This window comes from Brachypodium distachyon, chromosome 3 (genome assembly GCF_000005505.3).
Source record: "Brachypodium distachyon strain Bd21 chromosome 3, Brachypodium_distachyon_v3.0, whole genome shotgun sequence".
NCBI classification, from domain to species: Eukaryota; Viridiplantae; Streptophyta; class Magnoliopsida; order Poales; family Poaceae; genus Brachypodium; species Brachypodium distachyon.
The window spans coordinates 49,442,843-49,461,404 of record NC_016133.3 but is presented as its reverse complement, the minus strand read 5'-3'; the positions used below and the strand labels follow the sequence as shown (position 1 = coordinate 49,461,404).

The 18,562-nt window shown below is 44.4% G+C and overlaps 3 protein-coding genes and 1 long non-coding RNA gene across 4 annotated transcripts; all 4 read right to left on the bottom strand.

Annotated features, from left to right (window-relative positions):
- Positions 1 to 205: 205 nt before the first annotated feature.
- LOC100841968 (eukaryotic translation initiation factor 2A) lies at positions 206 to 5,014 on the bottom strand. Its single transcript, XM_003575271.4, has 13 exons — positions 4,860 to 5,014; positions 4,419 to 4,776; positions 3,286 to 3,472; positions 2,969 to 3,203; positions 2,836 to 2,904; positions 2,627 to 2,728; positions 2,389 to 2,429; positions 2,058 to 2,191; positions 1,918 to 1,981; positions 1,685 to 1,787; positions 1,491 to 1,606; positions 700 to 725; positions 206 to 606 (listed from the first exon to the last, which is right to left on the bottom strand). Exons 1-13 carry the CDS (start codon positions 4,891 to 4,893, stop codon positions 510 to 512), a joined length of 1,566 nt encoding a protein of 521 aa, XP_003575319.1. The 5' UTR covers positions 4,894 to 5,014; the 3' UTR covers positions 206 to 509.
- Positions 5,015 to 5,986: 972 nt separating this feature from the next.
- LOC100841663 (probable aldo-keto reductase 2) lies at positions 5,987 to 7,868 on the bottom strand. Its single transcript, XM_003575270.4, has 5 exons — positions 7,515 to 7,868; positions 7,214 to 7,420; positions 6,798 to 6,970; positions 6,588 to 6,690; positions 5,987 to 6,506 (listed from the first exon to the last, which is right to left on the bottom strand). The coding sequence occupies exons 1-5, from the start codon at positions 7,740 to 7,742 to the stop codon at positions 6,171 to 6,173; spliced, it is 1,047 nt and encodes a 348-aa protein (XP_003575318.1). The 5' UTR covers positions 7,743 to 7,868; the 3' UTR covers positions 5,987 to 6,170.
- Positions 7,869 to 9,827: 1,959 nt separating this feature from the next.
- LOC100841359 (probable aldo-keto reductase 2) lies at positions 9,828 to 12,026 on the bottom strand. Its single transcript, XM_003575269.4, has 5 exons — positions 11,734 to 12,026; positions 11,399 to 11,602; positions 11,061 to 11,233; positions 10,848 to 10,950; positions 9,828 to 10,500 (listed from the first exon to the last, which is right to left on the bottom strand). Exons 1-5 carry the CDS (start codon positions 11,959 to 11,961, stop codon positions 10,162 to 10,164), a joined length of 1,047 nt encoding a protein of 348 aa, XP_003575317.1. The 5' UTR covers positions 11,962 to 12,026; the 3' UTR covers positions 9,828 to 10,161.
- A 671-nt stretch (positions 12,027 to 12,697) lies between these two features.
- Positions 12,698 to 13,881, bottom strand: LOC112271976. Its single transcript, XR_002965570.1, has 5 exons — positions 13,730 to 13,881; positions 13,546 to 13,650; positions 13,135 to 13,369; positions 12,991 to 13,061; positions 12,698 to 12,876 (listed from the first exon to the last, which is right to left on the bottom strand). It is a non-coding gene; the product is annotated as an uncharacterized LOC112271976 (long non-coding RNA).
- Between the last annotated feature and the right edge of the window lie 4,681 nt (positions 13,882 to 18,562).

Genomic DNA, 18,562 nt, shown 5'->3' with positions numbered 1-18,562 from the left:
GAATCTTAGATGGTTTTTCTATGGCCTTTTCTTTCATGTGCCATCCGAGATGCGAAGAAAAAAAAAGTGAGCTACAAAGGTTCCTCCCATTAATACATTTTCTATAGCTGCTGCTGCAATAGTACAATGCAGCAAGAAATTCCTTCAAAGCTTTTCCTCGTGCAATTATCACATCACATCCAGCGTCAATGAGACTCAACACTAGTTAGTGCCACCATGCAAATGGAACGATCATAAATTTTCTGCTCAAAACATGGAATTGTTACGTCCCCGGACTAATCAAACAGCCCCACTATTTTCTGTGACACGCTTATACAAACTGTTTGTGCAGTGAGCGACAAAATACTCCGTATTAAATTTCTGTGACTTCACTTGACAAATTGACTCCAGTTCCAGATATTACAGTGTAACAAGAAACCATGATTGCACATTAGCATGCTTCGAAACTGAAGGGACATTTTGTCACGACTAATTTTCCTCAGGTAGCAAAAATGAAAAGGCTGTGTGTATCAGCTGTCATTAGCAGAGGAGCCTTCCCCAGCCTTTTTCTCCTTCTGTTTCTCTCTGCGCTTCTTATTTCTCAATGCCGTTTTGCTCATCTCCCCTCTGTTCCATTTCCAAGATTAGTGAGTTAAGCAAAGAGCCCAAAATTGACCGAAAATAGAACAAGAAAATGCATGTTGTGGTGTAAAAACTGACCCAGTAGGTGCAAGTCCACCAAAAAGCTGAAATTCACCAAACAAGTTTGATAAGTCATTATATAAACTTCGGACGAAAAATTAACCCAGAAGAAAAAGAATTGGATGTAGTGCAAAATAAAATAGGGATAACCAACTAAGTGCAACCAACAAAAAACATTATTTCAGTGAAATCTAGTACAGCATGCAGACCAAATCCATTTGGTTTATTGATTGATGCCAAGGATTATAGACCAGTCCCCTTTTAATAGCGCAACTCTTACTTGATCTACAAGCAGGATCTTAATTCTTTCCTTATTGAATTGGACTCTATCTTATCTAAATAAACTAACCAATACAAACTTATGGAAATTAGGAGGAGGTTATGCCTCAGCGGATAGCTCTTGGGTGATGTATTTGACCCGACTATTTTGCGCCGGCAGTCTGCTGCATAAGTGCATAGCAGGAAAGTACAGTTATTGCATGTCTGGCTTGGTGAATGGACTAATCTTATGACGCTCATCATGACTCATGACATTTTCCCAGGATTTTGTGGAATACCAAAACAAAATTGGCACTGTGGTTGTGACAATATCCAGACTCATCCCATTCCACAAATCAAACACCCCAATTTTTAAAGAAGTCTTGGAAGTGGCTCAGATAGCATTTACACCCTTTCGCGTATAAAGTGGCAAGTGAAAAACACAACCCAAATTTGATCAGCACAGTGATGCATATAACAAATGTTCTTTATTTTGTGATGGCAAGCCTACATTCAGAATATCTATAATTCGATGCATCTCCTATAAATACCTGTTCTTGAACTGCTAATGTGTTCTTTGATTGAGGTGGACGGTATGCTCCTGTAGGTTTTGCTGCCGTATTTACTGGAGCCTTGCTTGATGCTGGTGCAGATTTAGAACCTTGGGCTGAAAAAGTGAAAATATTAAGAATCCAAGACCAGATATCGATTGGTCAGAACTTAAATAACTGGAGTAGGATAATACCAGAACCACTTTTCTTTGTTTCATCAATTGTTATGTTATTCAAAGATGTTGTGAGATCAGCAATGTCACCAAATCTTTCAGGTGCTTCTGGCTTCCAGTCAACCTGCATGATTCAAAAGCAAAATCATGAGTGGAATGTGAAGGGTTGCATACTTATTTGTTGCCATGTTACTAATAGTTTAGGACCAAGTACCAACAGTGGATACAGACAAGTGGATTATGCTGGGACATACCTGATATAGCTTTTCAAACATCTTCTTAAACTGCAGGGATCCATTGTGGTCAAATATTTTTATCCTGCACCATGGAATATGAAGATAATCATGTAGGGATGAACTTCTCTAGTACATCATCAAAGCTGCAAAAAATATACCCGTTATCTATTTGGAGCCTTGGAGCTGTTGTAGCAGTCATGAAATGACGCCCATCAGGGGACCATTCACTTGTGACAGACCATTCAGCCTTTGTTTTCCCTACCAATTTCTTCTCTGAATAATCCCAAAATGCCTGGGCAGAAAATACCCTGTGAGCTATGTGGCAACGATTGTACTCAATTTAAAAGATAGTAAAGCATGCACATTTTTTGCTTCTATATTTTATTTTAGGCTTTGTGTAGGCATCTTCCACCATACAGGAGGAACGGAGGGAGTAATTCTCAGCATCAAGGTAACCCAACAGAAATTTCAACTTGTGGAATAACGTACCATATCACCAGGCAAATTACCAAATCCAGCTATAACGATAACTGGGAGAGAAAATGAGGTCAAGGATATCAACAAGCTATGACCCTTTCTAACAAGAAAGCAACCGATTTTTTGTAAGACGTAGTTGTCTATCCTAGTCAAAGTAACAGTCCAAGTATAATATGAGTGTGAATATGTGTATGCTCACTTAGACCAGATAACACAACAAGACTAGCTGATCAAATCATAGCAAGGATACATCGCCCTTTCGGGTTCCATCTTATTGTATTATAAGGACCATCACCAAGCTCAAGAAGAGGGTTGCACTTTTTGTTGAATATTGTTGCTCTGGCCGGCATAACTGAGATTCAGTTAAGGAACGCTTGGAAAGACACAGAGGGAGCCAAAAAGATTAAGATATCCAATCTGAAACATTACAGTTAATGAAAACTGCGAGTGTAAGGATACATCCATAGACCACAGCAAATTCTGAACCTGATGAAGACCACTGCACATCATGCACCGGTCCTTCCTTTTCTGCAAATTACTGATAGGGTTAATGACCAGATATTTAGAAACAGTTTTTAAAAAAAAAACTTACTGAGAGGAACGGTTCCTTCAAAAGCCCTATCAGTTGTCAAGTAGTGCAACTTGGTTTCACCATAGTAGCTCTGGTTGGTTTTATCGACATCAGCTTGAGAAACAACAAGAAGCCCAGTGGAACCTTTGTTCCAGTGGAATTGAACAGTGGAACAGCGAAAAAAGCTCCTGCGTGCAATAACTTGGTTTTGTGCATCCTTGTCACAAGAAAAGATCTGAACACTGGCCGGAATACCCTACTTAAAAAAAAATGAAGGAAGAAGGTAAAAAACCAATTGAGCTTCTCAAACAATTGAAGTCGAAAGCATCGAGACAGACCTTTGCCTCTGGGATAAATCCAGCAACATGAGATCCCGGAGCACTTGCTAGTTGCATTGCAGCAATGCCAGGCATTCTTACCCTGTACACAATCCCTTTCGTAAAATCCTTTGGGTCAAAGAACTGCATCTCATTAGTCATCATCCGGCAAGCGACTGACTCGTCCACAGAAAACTGGACCATTGGCCTGTGAATTTAGTCAACATAACATACACTGTCAACTGAATGCATCACATTCTACCATTCCCAAACTGAGGCCAAATTAAATTAGAAGATGAAAGATCGCTCGGACTGGTTCAACATAAACTTGTTTTAACCTCAAGTGCACAGCTAGCCCATATTATGTACCATGTTAGCAACAAAAACCGCACAAATCTAAGAGGTCCCAAGGGCTAAGTAATTGGAATCCCTGCTTGGGGGTGCATCAATATTATTTCACTATGGATGCATAGAATACAAGCACCTATGTTATAACAATAATTTACTCCTATAAAAGAGTCAATTGGTGGTGGCGGTCATCACCTCCTTCTATTGTTAAAAAAAAATCCTCACCTCCTTCTAATGCAAATAATAAATCTTTTGAAATATAATGGGATGATAATGATGTTTGCCACCGAAGTTGGAGATGAAATTATTAGCAAATGCCATCAATACATAGGGTTTTTAGTCTAATTTATCGAAAACGAGCAGTCTAATTTGTTTATCTGTATCACGCACGGGTATTTAGCTAGTGAAAATAACATCTCAAATCTCAATCAAGGAATTTTCAGTAGCCCATTAAACTATCACAGATTTGGTGGTAGGATATATTGATTTGGTTGGGTGACATGAATTTTCATACCGTGTCAGAAACATATACAAGGAAATCAAATGGGGGTGCGTTCCAACATTGGATCAAACATGTATATGCAGCTTCTGGAACATTCAGATATAGCTACTGCATCAAATAAGCGATTAAGATAAGCAAAAGGCTTTGCAACAACAAATGCAGTTAACAAACTCACATCACTTCTCCTTAAGAAGTGTTCACTCTCGCCAAGACAGGCAAGCGTATATTAAAAGCTGTACAATTATTGTTAAGCATCCATGTTGAAGAGGCAAAGCCTAAGCACTGAAGTTCAAGTGTTACGAACCAAGTCGCCTTGGACATGTTCTTCTGATAGTGCTGGTAGAGCGCGGTGGCGGTGTCGACGTGCCAGACCGTGACATTTTTCACCTGTGGCGAGGACGACTTCTGGAAGGTCTGCAGGAACGAGCCTGTGGGCGAGAGCGCAGCGGCGGTGAGGCCGGGGAGCTCGAAGGTCCTGATGACGGAGAGCGAGCTGCAGTCGTAGACGGTGGCCGAGGCCGAGGCTACCGTCGCGAGGAGGCGAGAGCCGTCGCTCGAGAAGGACGTGGCGCTGCACGGCGTCTTGGGGAGCCTCTGCGGCGGGCTGGAGCCCGAAGGGTAGGGCGGGCCGGACCACACCGTGAAGCCGTCGGGCCCGCGCACTGCGTTAGGCCCCGGTCGCGCATTCCGTCAAACGGGTGTAAGATTAGGGGTGGAAACACAGCGAGAGGAGGAGGCGGCATACCGAGGACCGCGAGGGCGGGCTGTTGTGACGCCATGGCCGAGCGCGCGACGAGGTCTCGGCGACCGGCTACAGATCGCAAGCAGAGCGGCGGCGGCGGGGCGAGGTTTGGGGACGGGTTTTCGTTAGATGCGTGTGTCGCCTATGTCAGGACTTTCTATCTTTCACTGACATCTGGGGTTGGTTTGTGGGTCTACATTGTCAGCATGAAGGTTGATACTCTTTTTTTTTATTTTTGACAGTAGCATGAAGCTTGACACTCGATACTAGCGTCCAATAGTCCAAAGCACGACCGGGTCTGTGGGCCGACTCTTACCATTGGCCCAACAGTTCAAAGCACCGGAAAACTATCTTTTTTAAGAAAAGTATATTTTGTTCTTCAATTGACAACAATGTCTAGAAATTGGCCCGAAATCTTATGCACTTGGTCCCTTAATTGGCAAAATCGGATTTTTTTTGTCCATCTCCTGAATTTGAACTGTTATGATTCCACAAGACATGGTTTTCTTCCAAAACTTTCCACGTCGAATGACATGATGGTGTCAGATATCTCCAAAAAATGGTCAGTAAACTTGAAATCATATACATTTGATCTCTCAAATGTGCATCGTGACTAGTAACCGGTTTTACCGATGGAGAGACCAACTGTATAGGATTTCGTGTTGAGGAACCATTTCTAAACCTTCTTGCTAATTGAGGGACTAAAAATATACTTTTCTCGTCTTTCTGCTTTTTGGTTAGGCACCAAAAGTGTGAATAACGTTAACTATCCTCGTGTCCTTAATTTATTTTTGAAGAAATTCTTACTATATTATCATAACCATTCCTTAATGCAACGTCGAAATTCAAATCTATAAATCAAACATTTTATTCTTGTCCTCCGATATGAATGATTCGTACGATTTGGGACATTAAAACGGAGTTGTGGGCCTCTCCGGCTTAGTCCTCCCCGGAACACTTGTTTCAATGTCGACAATGGTAGATGCAAAAGGCGGAACGGTTGCTTGGTGGAATAGGAGACGGCAACGTATGAGGAATAAAATAAATGGACGGTGACGCTGGCAAAGAAGTCAGTACGAGGAACAAGCATTGGAGGTAATTTAAAAGAAAAATGCACAAGTGGCAGTGTGTAACATGCAAAAATGAGCTCTTTACTTATCGCCACAAATTTGACGCATTATTTTGATAATCATTTAATATCTTTAAAAACAACCCTGAGATTTGCAAGTGCGCCATGCACTACATCTCTCAAGTGTCAACACGCGATGTGCCACACCAGAAAACAACTCTTTATTGCACTTCCCACAAGCACTATTACTCGGCCTTCCAGGACGATACGGGAGGGGTCTCCGAATTTTGCCAAGTGTACACAATGTTATGGTATCGGTCGCCTGCAACATTAGCCGATGCATAAGACTCGAGCTCAGTCATCTCTTCTGGTGTGAGCTTCACGGACAAAGCCGCCACGTTCTGGTTGAAATTCTCGACCTTGGTGGTTCCTGGTATGGGGCATACGTCACTGCCCTGGTGGAGAACCCAGGCCAGTGCGAGCTGCGACGTTGTGCACCCCTTCTTTGCAGCCATTGCACTAACACGCTCGAATACCATGGCGTTCTTCTCAAGGTTTTCGGTTTGGAATCTTGGCAATCCCTATAAGATGGATCCCTCAAATGCATGAGAGGGATGTGGCAAAATTTGTTCATAGAAGATAGTATTGGTGTAATAACAAACCTTGCGGAAGTCTTGTTCAGACAATGTGTTGACCATTTTAGGGCCGCTCGAGAAGAACCCTCCGCCGAGTGGACAGTATGCCACAATTCCAATACCAAGTTCCCTGAAATCAATTAAGAGAAGAATAGTAGATTCAGAAACTGGAGTACCATGTAGATCTTCCCTGGCCTGTAACACACATGCTTTGATTCAGCAACCAAATGAATGCACCTGCAAGTAGGGACGATATCTTCTTCGACATCTCTTGACCATAAAGACCATTCTAGTTGGACGGCAGTTATCGGATGAACTGCGTGTGCTCTTCTAATTGTTGATGCCGATGCTTCAGATAGCCCAATGTATTTAATCTTCCCCTCTTCGACCAGTTTCTTGAGTTCGCCAATCTGCGATAATTCATATAAATTTAGTTGTTACTCCCTTTGTTCCATAATTCTTGTCTAAAATTTGCTCAAAAATGAATGTATCTATTCCTAATATGCGTCTAGATACATGTATCTATTTCAAGAATTATGAAACGGAGCGAGCAGCTTATTCTTCAATTCAACTCAATCAATTGCTGTAAAATAGGCTGACTCTCAGCTGACTTCAGATTTTACTCAGCGCTCGTTTTGGGGCGGGCCACTTACAGTGACTTCGATGGGCACCTTGGTGTCGATGCGGTGCTGGTAGTAGAGATCGATGCAGTCGACGCCGAGCCGCTGGAGGCTGCCCTCGCATGCCGCGCGCACGTACGCCGGCTCGCCGTGGATCTCCGGGGTGCCGTCGGCGGTGGTGAGTACGCCGAACTTGGTTGCCAGCTGCACCTTCTCTCTCAACCCTGCTGCTTGCAACGCCTGCAGATATATACACATATACATGCACGCGCGTTACGTTGCATAGACAAAGACAAAGTAGAGGCTTTGCTTTTGTACGCTAGCCTGCTATGACCTTGCCAAGGAGGATCTCGTTGGTGTGCGGGCCGTAGAAATCGGAGGTATCGAGGAAGGTGACGCCGGCGGCGACGGCGTGGTGGATGAGCGCGATCATTTCGGGCTCGGGCTTGGGTGGGCCGTAGAAGGCTGACATGCCCATGCATCCCAGCCCCAGGGCTGACACCTCCAGCCCCTGCGAGCCCAGCTTGATCCGCGGCACCGCCACCGCTGCCGGAGAAGCCATAGCAGGTTCCCGAGACCTGGCTGGCTGGCTAGTTGCTACGGCGCTTCAGCAATGGAAGGTAATTAATTGGAGCTGTAGCACTGGAGTGATCCTGTGCTGGTTTAGAAGTGGAGTTTGGGTGAATTGGAGAAAGCTTGCCCGTAATTTATACTCCGTAAAATTACAGAGCACTAGTACGAGGAAGCGCACAATGGCGTCAGGGAATATGTCACCCGGAAATGTCGTTTGGCACCACGGCCAGGGGATAAATGCCGCCCACCTGTCCTCCTCTCATATGTCACCCGGCGGCTTTGCAGAACAAGTTTGACTGATTGAAAGCTTCTGTGTCAAAACATATTTTCCTCCTAGTCAATTGATTTTGTACTAATCCTAGATGCAACTTCCCAGTCTTTTTCTTTTTACCCAAGAGAGTGGAGTTAATTGGTGGGTGATTGGCATCATTTGCAATAATTTCAAACTTCCAACAAACAGATTGAGAGAATTTCTTTTAAACGAGGCAGAAGATTTGCCTATATATTTATTAAGCAGGAGCAAAGCCGAGGACAAAAGAAAAAAGAAGGAAACTAGATCATAATGCTCGCAAGGATGCTTAGCTCCGTCGAGCGACCAAACGCGGCCCTCATCCTTGATCCTCTGAATTAGCACCGGGGGCAGAGTGAAGACGTTGTTGAAGACCTTGGCACTGCGCGCTTTCCAGATTTCCTAGGTCACCAGCATAGGACGAATCAGATGCCCTTTCGGGGGGCACTCGTACAGGAAGCGGGGGATTCCCATCGGGAGCCCACGGAATCGCCGCCCGCGGGGGGCGGACGAGCGAGAGCCGGGGCGTCAAGCCAGACAGAGATGCCATCCCAAATGCGCTTGGAGAAACGACGGTAGAAGAGAAGGTGCAAAGCGGTCTCCGGGCAGGCGCCACAGAGTTTGCAAAGCAGCTAATGCGGCCCGCCCCTAGCCGCCAGCCAGTCGGATGTCCAGAGCCGGTTCGTGACATCAAGCCAGGCGAAGAAGCGGTATTTAGGTGGGGCCCAAGATTACCAAATGAAGCGGTGGAAGGCGCAGGCCGCAGCCTCGAAGAATCGCGCTTTGTGTGCAGAGCTAGTCGAGAAGATCCAATTGGGGGTGAGAGTCCAAACGATGCTGTCCGGAGTATCCGGGATGAGCACACAGCTCTGCACTCTTGTCCACAGGTCGACGAATTCCGCAATGTGGGTCGCGGAGAAAGCGTTGAGGTTCAGGTCCAGGGCCTACTGGTTGAGCGCCATGGCGTCTTCGACGGTGCGAGCGACCCGGAAAAGGCTCACGAAGATGTCACGCCACTGGTATTTATTTTTTCAATCAGAAGGCAGCTCTAAACAAACAAACAGAAGTCCAGAGTCGGGCCAACACAAAGACCCTAATCCTATCCATATGACAAGAAAATACGAGGAGGAGGAAGAGGAGGAGGAGGAGATCGGGCGTCAGCTGAGGAGCATCCAAAACACAAAGGAGCTGTTTGGTTGCTACCTGGAGGAAAATAGCCTGGTCTGAATACACCCTGTGATGTGCCTGGGTTTTGTTTGGTTTGTGACGTGACTTCTAAAATCTCTACCTGGCCTGATTTCTTCACAAGTTCATTAGCCTGGCTCAAGCAGTTAGGCCCAAGGAATCAGAGGCCTTGCCTCAGGCAGCAAGCTGGAAAACTCAATTAGTATGCAGCCGTCCAATAGAAGCAAGTGTTGGGTGATTGTCTTTCTTTTCAGGCATATGCCTTGAACCAAACAAAAAATACCACAGGCTGCCTGGCCAGGCAAATTTGATGGAAAATACAGGCTTGTGTCATGAACACGTTTTACTTAAGCACGTCTCTGATAACCAACCAAACAGCCCCAAAATATTTTTAAAAAAAATGGAAGCACAAGACAAAAGCCCACCGGAAAGAAAGGCCCAATTCAGCTCATACACGGGCCTTAAACTTCTAGCAGGAAGAACAACCAGAACATTTGTTTTACATCGGTTTCTTATGGCAGGGAGGAGGAACAAAATTGCAATAAAAAAAATTCCCTCAAAAAAGGTGGAACAAAATTACGATGTTTAAGAAAACTGATCGACTGAGAAACTGACGGACCCTTGTTTTTTTTTATTTCCATATGCAAAACAAATCGGTCGAAGCTGCTATTCTCTCGTGGTCCACTTTTTCTTCCATAGAGACAACCGTTGTTTCCAAACAAAACATGCGTTCGTACTAGTGGGTACCATGGAAACTTGAGCTCCCTTCGCTACAAATTTGGTGCTCCTACATTGTTTTGGTAACCATTTCATATCAATTCATATCTCGAAAGTAGGGGGTGTACACGCAAGCACCATGTGCAACATCTCTGTAGTTTCAACATGCAGATGTGCACATGAGAAACAACTCTTTTATTCTTGTTCACGAGAAGTATTACTCTGCCTTCCAGGACGAAAGAGGAGGGGTTTCCGAATCCTCCCAAGTATTCAGGAAATCATGCATGTACCGATCGCCCGCGATATCCGACGACGCGTAGGACTCTAGCTCGGCCATCTCTTCCGGTGCGAGCTTCACGGACAGCGCCGCCGCGTTCTGGTTGAAGTTCTCGACTTTGGTGGTTCCCGGTATGGGGCAGACGTCGCGCCCCTGGTGGTGAACCCAGGCCAGTGCAAGCTGTGATGCTGTGCACCCCTTCCTTGAAGCCATTGCGCTAACACGCTCGAATATCATGGTGTTCTTCTCCAGGTTTTCGGCTTGGAATCTTGGCAAATCCTATAAAAGAATGTGTTGAAAATTTGGAATATTAATAGCGGTCTAAATCTCGTACTACAATGAGAATGATGAATCTCTCAACGGTTTTGCTATTTCTTAGGCGACTGAGAAATAACTATTTCTCAATCGATAATAACAACCTTTTGATTCAATCACTGAGATTCGCGTAAGATTATTGTAGACTCGATGGATAAGAAAATCTTGATTGGATGGCTACGATTGTTGACTGAGAAATAACTATTTCTTAGGCGACCGAAAAATAGACACTCCCATCTGTCAAATACATGAGAAGAATGACGCGGAATTTTCTTGTTTGTAGAGGGTAGCCGTGCATGGCTGTAACAAACCTTGCGAAAGTCTTGGTCGGATAGTGTTTCGACCAATTTAGGGCCACTTGAGAAGAACCCTCTACCCAATGGACTGTATGCCACGATACCAATACCAAGTTCCCTGAAATTAATTACAAGAAAAATAGACTCATTCATTCATAAACTGAAGATCATGTAGATCTTGCTTGACCTACCGACCCATGCTTTGATTGAGCAGCCATATGTACGCACCTGCAAGTAGGGATGATGTCTTTTTCGACATCTCTTGACCAAAGAGACCACTCTAGTTGGACGGCAGTTATCGGATGAACTGCATGTGCTCTTCTGATTGTCGATGCCGATGCTTCGGATAGCCCAATGTACTTTATCTTTCCCTCCTCAACAAGTTTCTTGAGTTCACCTATCTGTAATAATTCATTTAATTTTTTTTGAGGTAAATAATTCATTTAAATTTAGTTGTTAGGTTGTTCTTCAATGCAATCCAATCCAATCCAATCCAATCAAGGCTGACTGTGAATGAATTCGGACTTCAGTCAACGCTCGTTTTGGGGCTGAAGAAGGCCACTTACCGTGACTTCGATGGGCACCTTGGTGTCGATGCGGTGCTGGTAGTAGAGATCAATGCAGTCGACGCCGAGCCGCTCGAGGCTGCCCTCACACGCCGCGCGCACGTACGCCGGCTCACCGTGGATCTCCCGGGTGCCGTCGGCGCAGGCGAGTATGCCGAACTTGGTTGCCAGCTGCACCTTCTCCCTCACACCCGCTTGCAACGCCTGCAGAATGCAGATTCACATAACTACAATGCACGTTACTTAGAGAAAGAGAAAGCAGAGGCCTCGGTTTTCTACGCTATCCGGCCTCAAAACTAGCTTGAACAATGCATGTTTTCGGGCCGTGCTGCTACCTTGCCGACGAGGATCTCGTTGGTGTGCGGGCCGTAGATGTCGGAGGTGTCGAGGAGGGTGACGCCGGCAGCGACGGCGTGGTGGATGAGCGCGATCATTTCGGGCTCGGGCTTGGGTGGGCCGTAGAAGGCTGACATGCCCATGCATCCCAGCCCCAGGGCCGACACCTCCAGCCCCTGCGAGCCCAGCTTCATGCGCGGCACCACCACCGTGGCCGGAGCTGCCATGGCAGGTTCAGCAATGGAAGCTAACTGGAGCTACTGGAGTGATACTGTGCTGGTTTAGGTTTGAGAGTGTTGGGCGAATTAGAGGAAAGCTTCTCCTTGATTTATAGTGCTCCAGGCCGTACGCAGCAGCGCACTGTCGCGTCAGGGATTATGTCACCCGGCGGCTTTGCACAACGAGTTGTTCAATAACCTGTTTGATGTGGAACTTTAATAACTGATCCTCTTTATCGTGCAGAGTATATAATAGTGAAAAAATCCGCACAAGTTTGAGCGCTTGTGTCAAAACGTCTTTCCCTCCGAGTCACTTGAGTTTGTACCATTCCTTGATGCAACTACCCAATCGTTTCCTCTTTTTGTATCCCAGAGAGTGTAGTTGGTGGACGATTGGCGTCACTTGCAATAATTTCAAACAAATGAAGTGATCCGGCGCGATGCTCCATGCCCAGTCCCTTCCTATATTTTTTTTTAGAAACACGGTACAAACACAGATCCTCACAACACGCGCACACTCACCCGTATGAACACACGCACAACATACACATATGATCACTTTCGAGAGACTGAACCGGTAGATTTTGAGAGATTGACGAATAGCGCCAATTAAATTCTGAAATATATCCAGAAAATGTGAGCACTCATGTCAATTTTATGACTTAAACCTGTGTGAGCTAGGCTCAGTTCACCCCTCCCTATCTTTCCAACATGGAAGCAACATTTTTTTTTGTAAGACGTATAATAAGAGAATGTGTCTATACTCATAGACCAGATAACGCAGCAAGACTAGCTTATCAAATCATACAGTAGCAAGGATACATCGCCCTTTTGGGTTCCATCTTATTGTATTGTAAGGACCACCACCAAGCTCAAAAGGAGGGTTGCATGTTTTGTTGGATATTGTTGCTCTAGGCCGCGTAACTGAAATAAGTTAAGGAACACTTGGAACGATACAAAGGGGGCGAAAAAGATTAAGACATCCAAGGTGAAATATTAAAGTTCATGAAAACTGAGAGTGTAAGACTGTAAGGATACACACCCATATACCACAGCAAATTCTGAACCTGATGAAGACCACTGCACATCAGGCACCGGCCCTTCCTTTTCTGCAAATTACTGATACAGTTAATGGCCAGATATATAGAAACAGATTCATAAAAAATAAAACGAAGAACTTACTGAGAGGAACGATTCCTCCAAAAAGACCTATCAGTTGTCAAGTAGTGCAACTTGGTTTCACCATAGTAACTCTGGTTGGTTTTAGAAGCCCAGTAGACCCTTTGTTCCAGTGGAATTGAACAGTGGAACAGCGAAAAAAGCTCCTGCGCGCAATAACTTGGTTTTGTGCATCCTTGTCATAGTAAAGATCTGAACACTTGCCGGAATACCCTACTTCAAGAAAAATGAAGCATCCCTTCAAAAAAAAGAAAAAGAAAAATGAAGCAAGAAGGTTAAAAACCAATTGAGCTTGTGAAAGAATTGAAGTCAAATGCATCGAGACAGACTTTTGCCTCTGGGGCAAATCCAGCAACATGAGATCCTGGAGCACTTGCTAGTTGCATTGCAGCAATGCCATGCATTAATTCTTACCCTGTACACAATCCCTTTCGCGAAATCTTTGGGTCAAAGAACTGCATCTCGTCAGTCAAACATCCGCCAAGCCACTGACTCGTCCACAGAAAACTGGACCAACCACTGATGAAGGATTCCTCGAAAAGTTAAGGATTAGCAGTTCTTTTTCGAAATCGGGAGTGGCAATGCCATGCATTCTTACCCTGATTGTCGGATCGACACCGACGAGCGGCTGCCCGTCTGGAGTTGAGTAGACCATCCCCTCCTTCCTGGAGAAGTGGGCGACGGCGAGCTGCCATGGAACTTGGGTGCGTGTCTCCGAGATGGCAAAAGAAATGACGGCGGCCGGTGGAGGGGAGAAAAGCAGGGTAGAAATCGACGGCGACGAGGTGAAAAGAAAAACCCCTGACGCCGTGTAGAGTCCGTCCAACTCCGATGACAGGTGATCCAGATTGCTTGACCGTTCCACCAGACGTTCCTCGACCTTTTCATCGCGCCGTCCTGCGTGTTTCGGCCCACCTAACAGTAATGGGCTGCTAGTTCTGAAACTGACCTCGGCGTCTTCTTTTTTCTCTTGAATCAAGCTTGTGGGCTGGGCTGCTGCTTCCTCTGTTACTTGGGCGTCTTCGCCAGCGGTGCCTCCCTAGCGTCTTCTCTAGCGACTTCTACTATGGATGCTGTCAAACAAAAACAAAAAGACTTCTTTGATGTAGAATCAATCCCTCAAAATTCAAACGAACCGAATAGGCCCGGTAGAGAACCTGCTGAACATGCTCGAGCATCCTCGGAGGGATCCTTCGCGGAGTGACAAGCAACATTTTCCTTTGCTTTTTTGTCCAGCGGGCGGCAGGCCAGATTCTTTTTTTTTTTACCAATCCGGCAGGCCAGATTCTTGTGCAAAGCAGAACAGTCGAAGCTGCTATTCTGTCGTGGACGTGGTGCACTTTTTCTCCCACATACGGACAACCGTTGTTTCTTGGGATCCGTCACGCAGGGAAGAAAAGAGGCTTCCGCATTCCATTTCTTTGCACACATCACACACAAGTTAAACAAGTAAACACTTCTTTTTCTTGGAACAAAAAAGGTAAGCACTTTCACTTTTCAAAAAGAAAGAAAGAAAGTAGAAAGTTGTAAACACTTTACGTGGGCTTTAGCTACCCATCCAAGTTCCAAGTGGCCTGGATAGGCATTTGCAACTTGCAGCTGGACTCTCCATGTCGATCTCTGTTCCTGGATAGCTAGGCATTTGCAAGTTGCAGCTAATAGCCTCTCCGTGTCGCCCTCTGTTCATCAATACACTTGAGGCACGAAACGGAACTGGCATTCGGTGCCAGCCACGAGTTGCCCCGAGCTACTGGTCCGGATGGAACGCCAGTGATCGCAGAGCAGTTTTCAGATCAATGCAAAATACCCCTGCGACTAGTCAGCTGACTGGGTGGAACAGCATAGCCTCTCGATCTCTCGGCAGATCTGGACTTAAACACAGGTTTCTGACTCAGAAACGTGTGGCTGGTGTTGGTTCTCTAATTCAAAACTGCCTGATAATCGGTGCTTATCGATGTTGTTCGGTCACCTGTAAAATGTCAAGCCCGAACTGCATGGCTGTTTTGACCGGGGATTTTCTGCGATCGTTTGCAACTTGCAACCCGCACTGCATATCTGACATCAGAAAGTGTTGAAATATTATATGCATCTTGATGTATTTTAGTATATATATAAATACGTTCATATTTAAACAAATTTGAGTCAAATATGACACGGAGGAAATATATAGCTTATGTTGTATGTCGTGCATGTAAAAAAAACCATCCAAAAATATAAAATGTGTGACCTGTGCAAAAAGGAGAAAAGATAAGCAAACAATATCATGCACTATTCACATATTGCTTGTCTTTTTTGGTGCTGTCATAAATGGTCGTATTTATTGGATGACATTTTGCAGGTGCTCAAAATTTAGACTAATCTACATTCATGAATTTTTTCCAAAAAAAAACTTAGAAAAATAACTTGCAATATGGGTTGCAGGTGCAGGTTAGAACAAGTACAAACGGATGAGACTGTTTTCTTTTATGTGTTCCACGCCATCTATAAAAAAAAAGACAAGAAAACATGTTGTACAATTAATGGTTAAATGAACTAAATTTTAAGAAAAAACTGAAACTAGTATAATGAGAAAATTGACTTGTCATTGTGTTATTTTTCTTGAAAAGACCATCTCTTAGTTAAGAGAGGCTCATGTTTTTTTTTTCATTCTTCTTTCTTCCACATCAGAAATTATACTACGTGGTGTCGTTAAGAAAAAACTAACATCACCCAATTGTAAATTTTTTTCTCCCAGATCTGAGATTTAGCATGTAATAGTTTTTAACCAAGCGTAGTGTTTTGTTTCTCATATATGTCATGTCAAAGGCAGAACAAATGACACAAAGAAGAACACCACATGACACAAAGTTGGACAACTACGGGTCATAAAACGGTCGAAAAACTGTGAGGCACAAGACATAATAAAAGACTCAACGCATCTCAATGGCAAGATGCTAGACGAGATTTACATCACATGACATAACGTAGGACAATTGTGGGACAAAAAGGTAGAGCAACAACAAGGCACAACCCCCCAAAGTCACGAGAAAGTGCAACTTTAGGCGGTACAATTATAACAGTGACACAAGGCAGGACAATTACAAAGCACAAAATGGTACAACAACTGCGAGACACGACGCATGACAAAATCACATTACAATCGTTCGCCGTTCGCCGTTACGGAGTCGATAATTTCAATAGTGTCAATCAATAACAGATCTAATTTTGAAGCTCTAGTAGCTAAAAACATGACATGTACTATATCCAAATCACTTTTTTCCGGACGGAGTGAGTTCATTTTCTTTTGCTTTTTCGGTTCCTAACAGTAAAACGCAATTTTTATGTTTCGCTTACAAACTTAACATGTAGTACCGTTTTGTTTTGCTTTTTCAGCGGCACGTTGTATTCGAAATAGTTCTCTTTTTGTGCACTTTTTCTTCCATATATACAACTGTTGTTTCTTGGGCCCAACATTTCATCAGATGCGCAAGAAAAGGGACCCGACAATCTATTTCCTTGCACATGAAAAACATGAAATTAATGTAGCTCAGCTGCACACAACATTACAAAACGCAAGCACCGAACCTTCGGAGACAACCAACGGAAAAATGGAAACACTTTACATGGTGCATGTTATCCATCCAAACACCAAGTGGCGTGGATAGGCATTTGCGATTTGCAACTAGCCTCTCCATGTCAGACTTGTTGGAAATATGCCCTAGAGGCAATAATAAGTTTGTTATTATTCATATTTCCTTGTTCTTGATAAAGATTTATTATCCATGCTATAATTGTATTAACAGGAAACTAAATACATGTGTGGATAAATAAACAAATACCGTGTCCCTAATACGCCTCTACTAGATTAGCTCGTTGATTAAAAGATGGTTAAGGTTTCCTAACCATAGACATGTGTTGTCATTTAATAACGAGGTCATATCATTAGGAGAATGATGTGATGGACAGACCTAAACCTAAGCATAACTTTTGATCGTGTCACTTAAGTTTAAATTGCTAATGCTTTTATTATGTCAAGTATCATTTCCTTAGACCATGAGATCATGCCACTCCCTAGTACCAGAAGAATACTTTGTGGACATCAACCGTCATCTCGTAACTGGGTGATCATAAAGATGTTCTTCAGGTATCTCGGAAGGTGCTTGTTGGGTTGTATGAATCAAGACTGCGATTTGTCACTCCATGTAACGGAGAGATATCTCTAGGCCCTCTCAGTAATATAACATCCTAATGAGCTTGCAAGCATGTGACTAATGTGTTTAGTCACAGGATATTATATTACAGTACGAGTAAAGAGATCTTGCCAGTAAAGATATTGAACTAGGTATCGTGATACCGACGATCAAATTTCGGGCAAGTAATATATCGCGAGACAAAGGGAATTGAATACCAGATTAATTGAATCCTCGACATCGTGGTTCAACCGATGAGATCTTTGTGAAATATGTGGGAACCATTATGGACATCCAGGCCCCGCTATTGGTTATTGATCAGAGAGGCGTCTCGGTCATGTCCACATGTTCTCGAACCCGTAGGGTCACACACTTAACGCTTAATGTCGCTAAGGGTTCGATGAGATAATAGATTGTGATATCGAATATTGATTCGGAGTCTCTGATGGGATCCAGGACATCACGAGGAGCTTCGGAATGGTCCGGAAATAAAGAATTATATATGGGAAAGCTGTTTCAGGGTTTTGGAAAGGTTTGGAATATTTTCTGGTATCGACCAGGAATGTTGTAGAAGGTTCCAGAAGTTCTCAAAAGGTTCTGGAATGTTCCAGAATATTACTGAAAATTTAATTGGGCCTTTATAATAATTAATTAGAGCAATCTAATTAGTTATCCCCTAATGGGCCTAGGCAGAGGAAAGGGGAGGAACAACTCCACCGTACGGTGGAGAACCGTACGCGGGGGAGTTCGTGGGGAGGGAGTCCTCCCCGGACTCCTTTCCCTCCCCTGGCCGGCCCTAACTCTTTCTTGAAGGAGGGGCAAACCATGGCAACCACTCCCTATATAAATAGAGGTGAGGGGCAGGGGGAGAGGACACACCAAGCCCTCAGCTGGATCTCTCTCCCCTGAGCCCCTCTCCTCCTCCTCTCTCGCGCGCAGCAAAGCCCTGCCCGTGGAGCTCTCCACCATAGCCACCACCACGCCGTCGTGCTGCCGGAATATCATCAACCTCTTCCCCTCGCTTGCTGGATCAAGAAGGAGGAGACGACGTGAAGCTGAACGTGTGGATAACATGGAGGTGCCGTCGGTTCTACACTGAGATTGATCTCATTGAAAGTTCCACTATGCCAACAACGATCCGGTGATCGTAACGCTTTGTGGTCTCCGAGGGTATGATGCTCATAATCCCTCTCGTTACTTACATCTAGTAGATATGATCTTGGGTTTCTTCCGCACTTCTCGTAGGAAATTTTTTGTTTTCC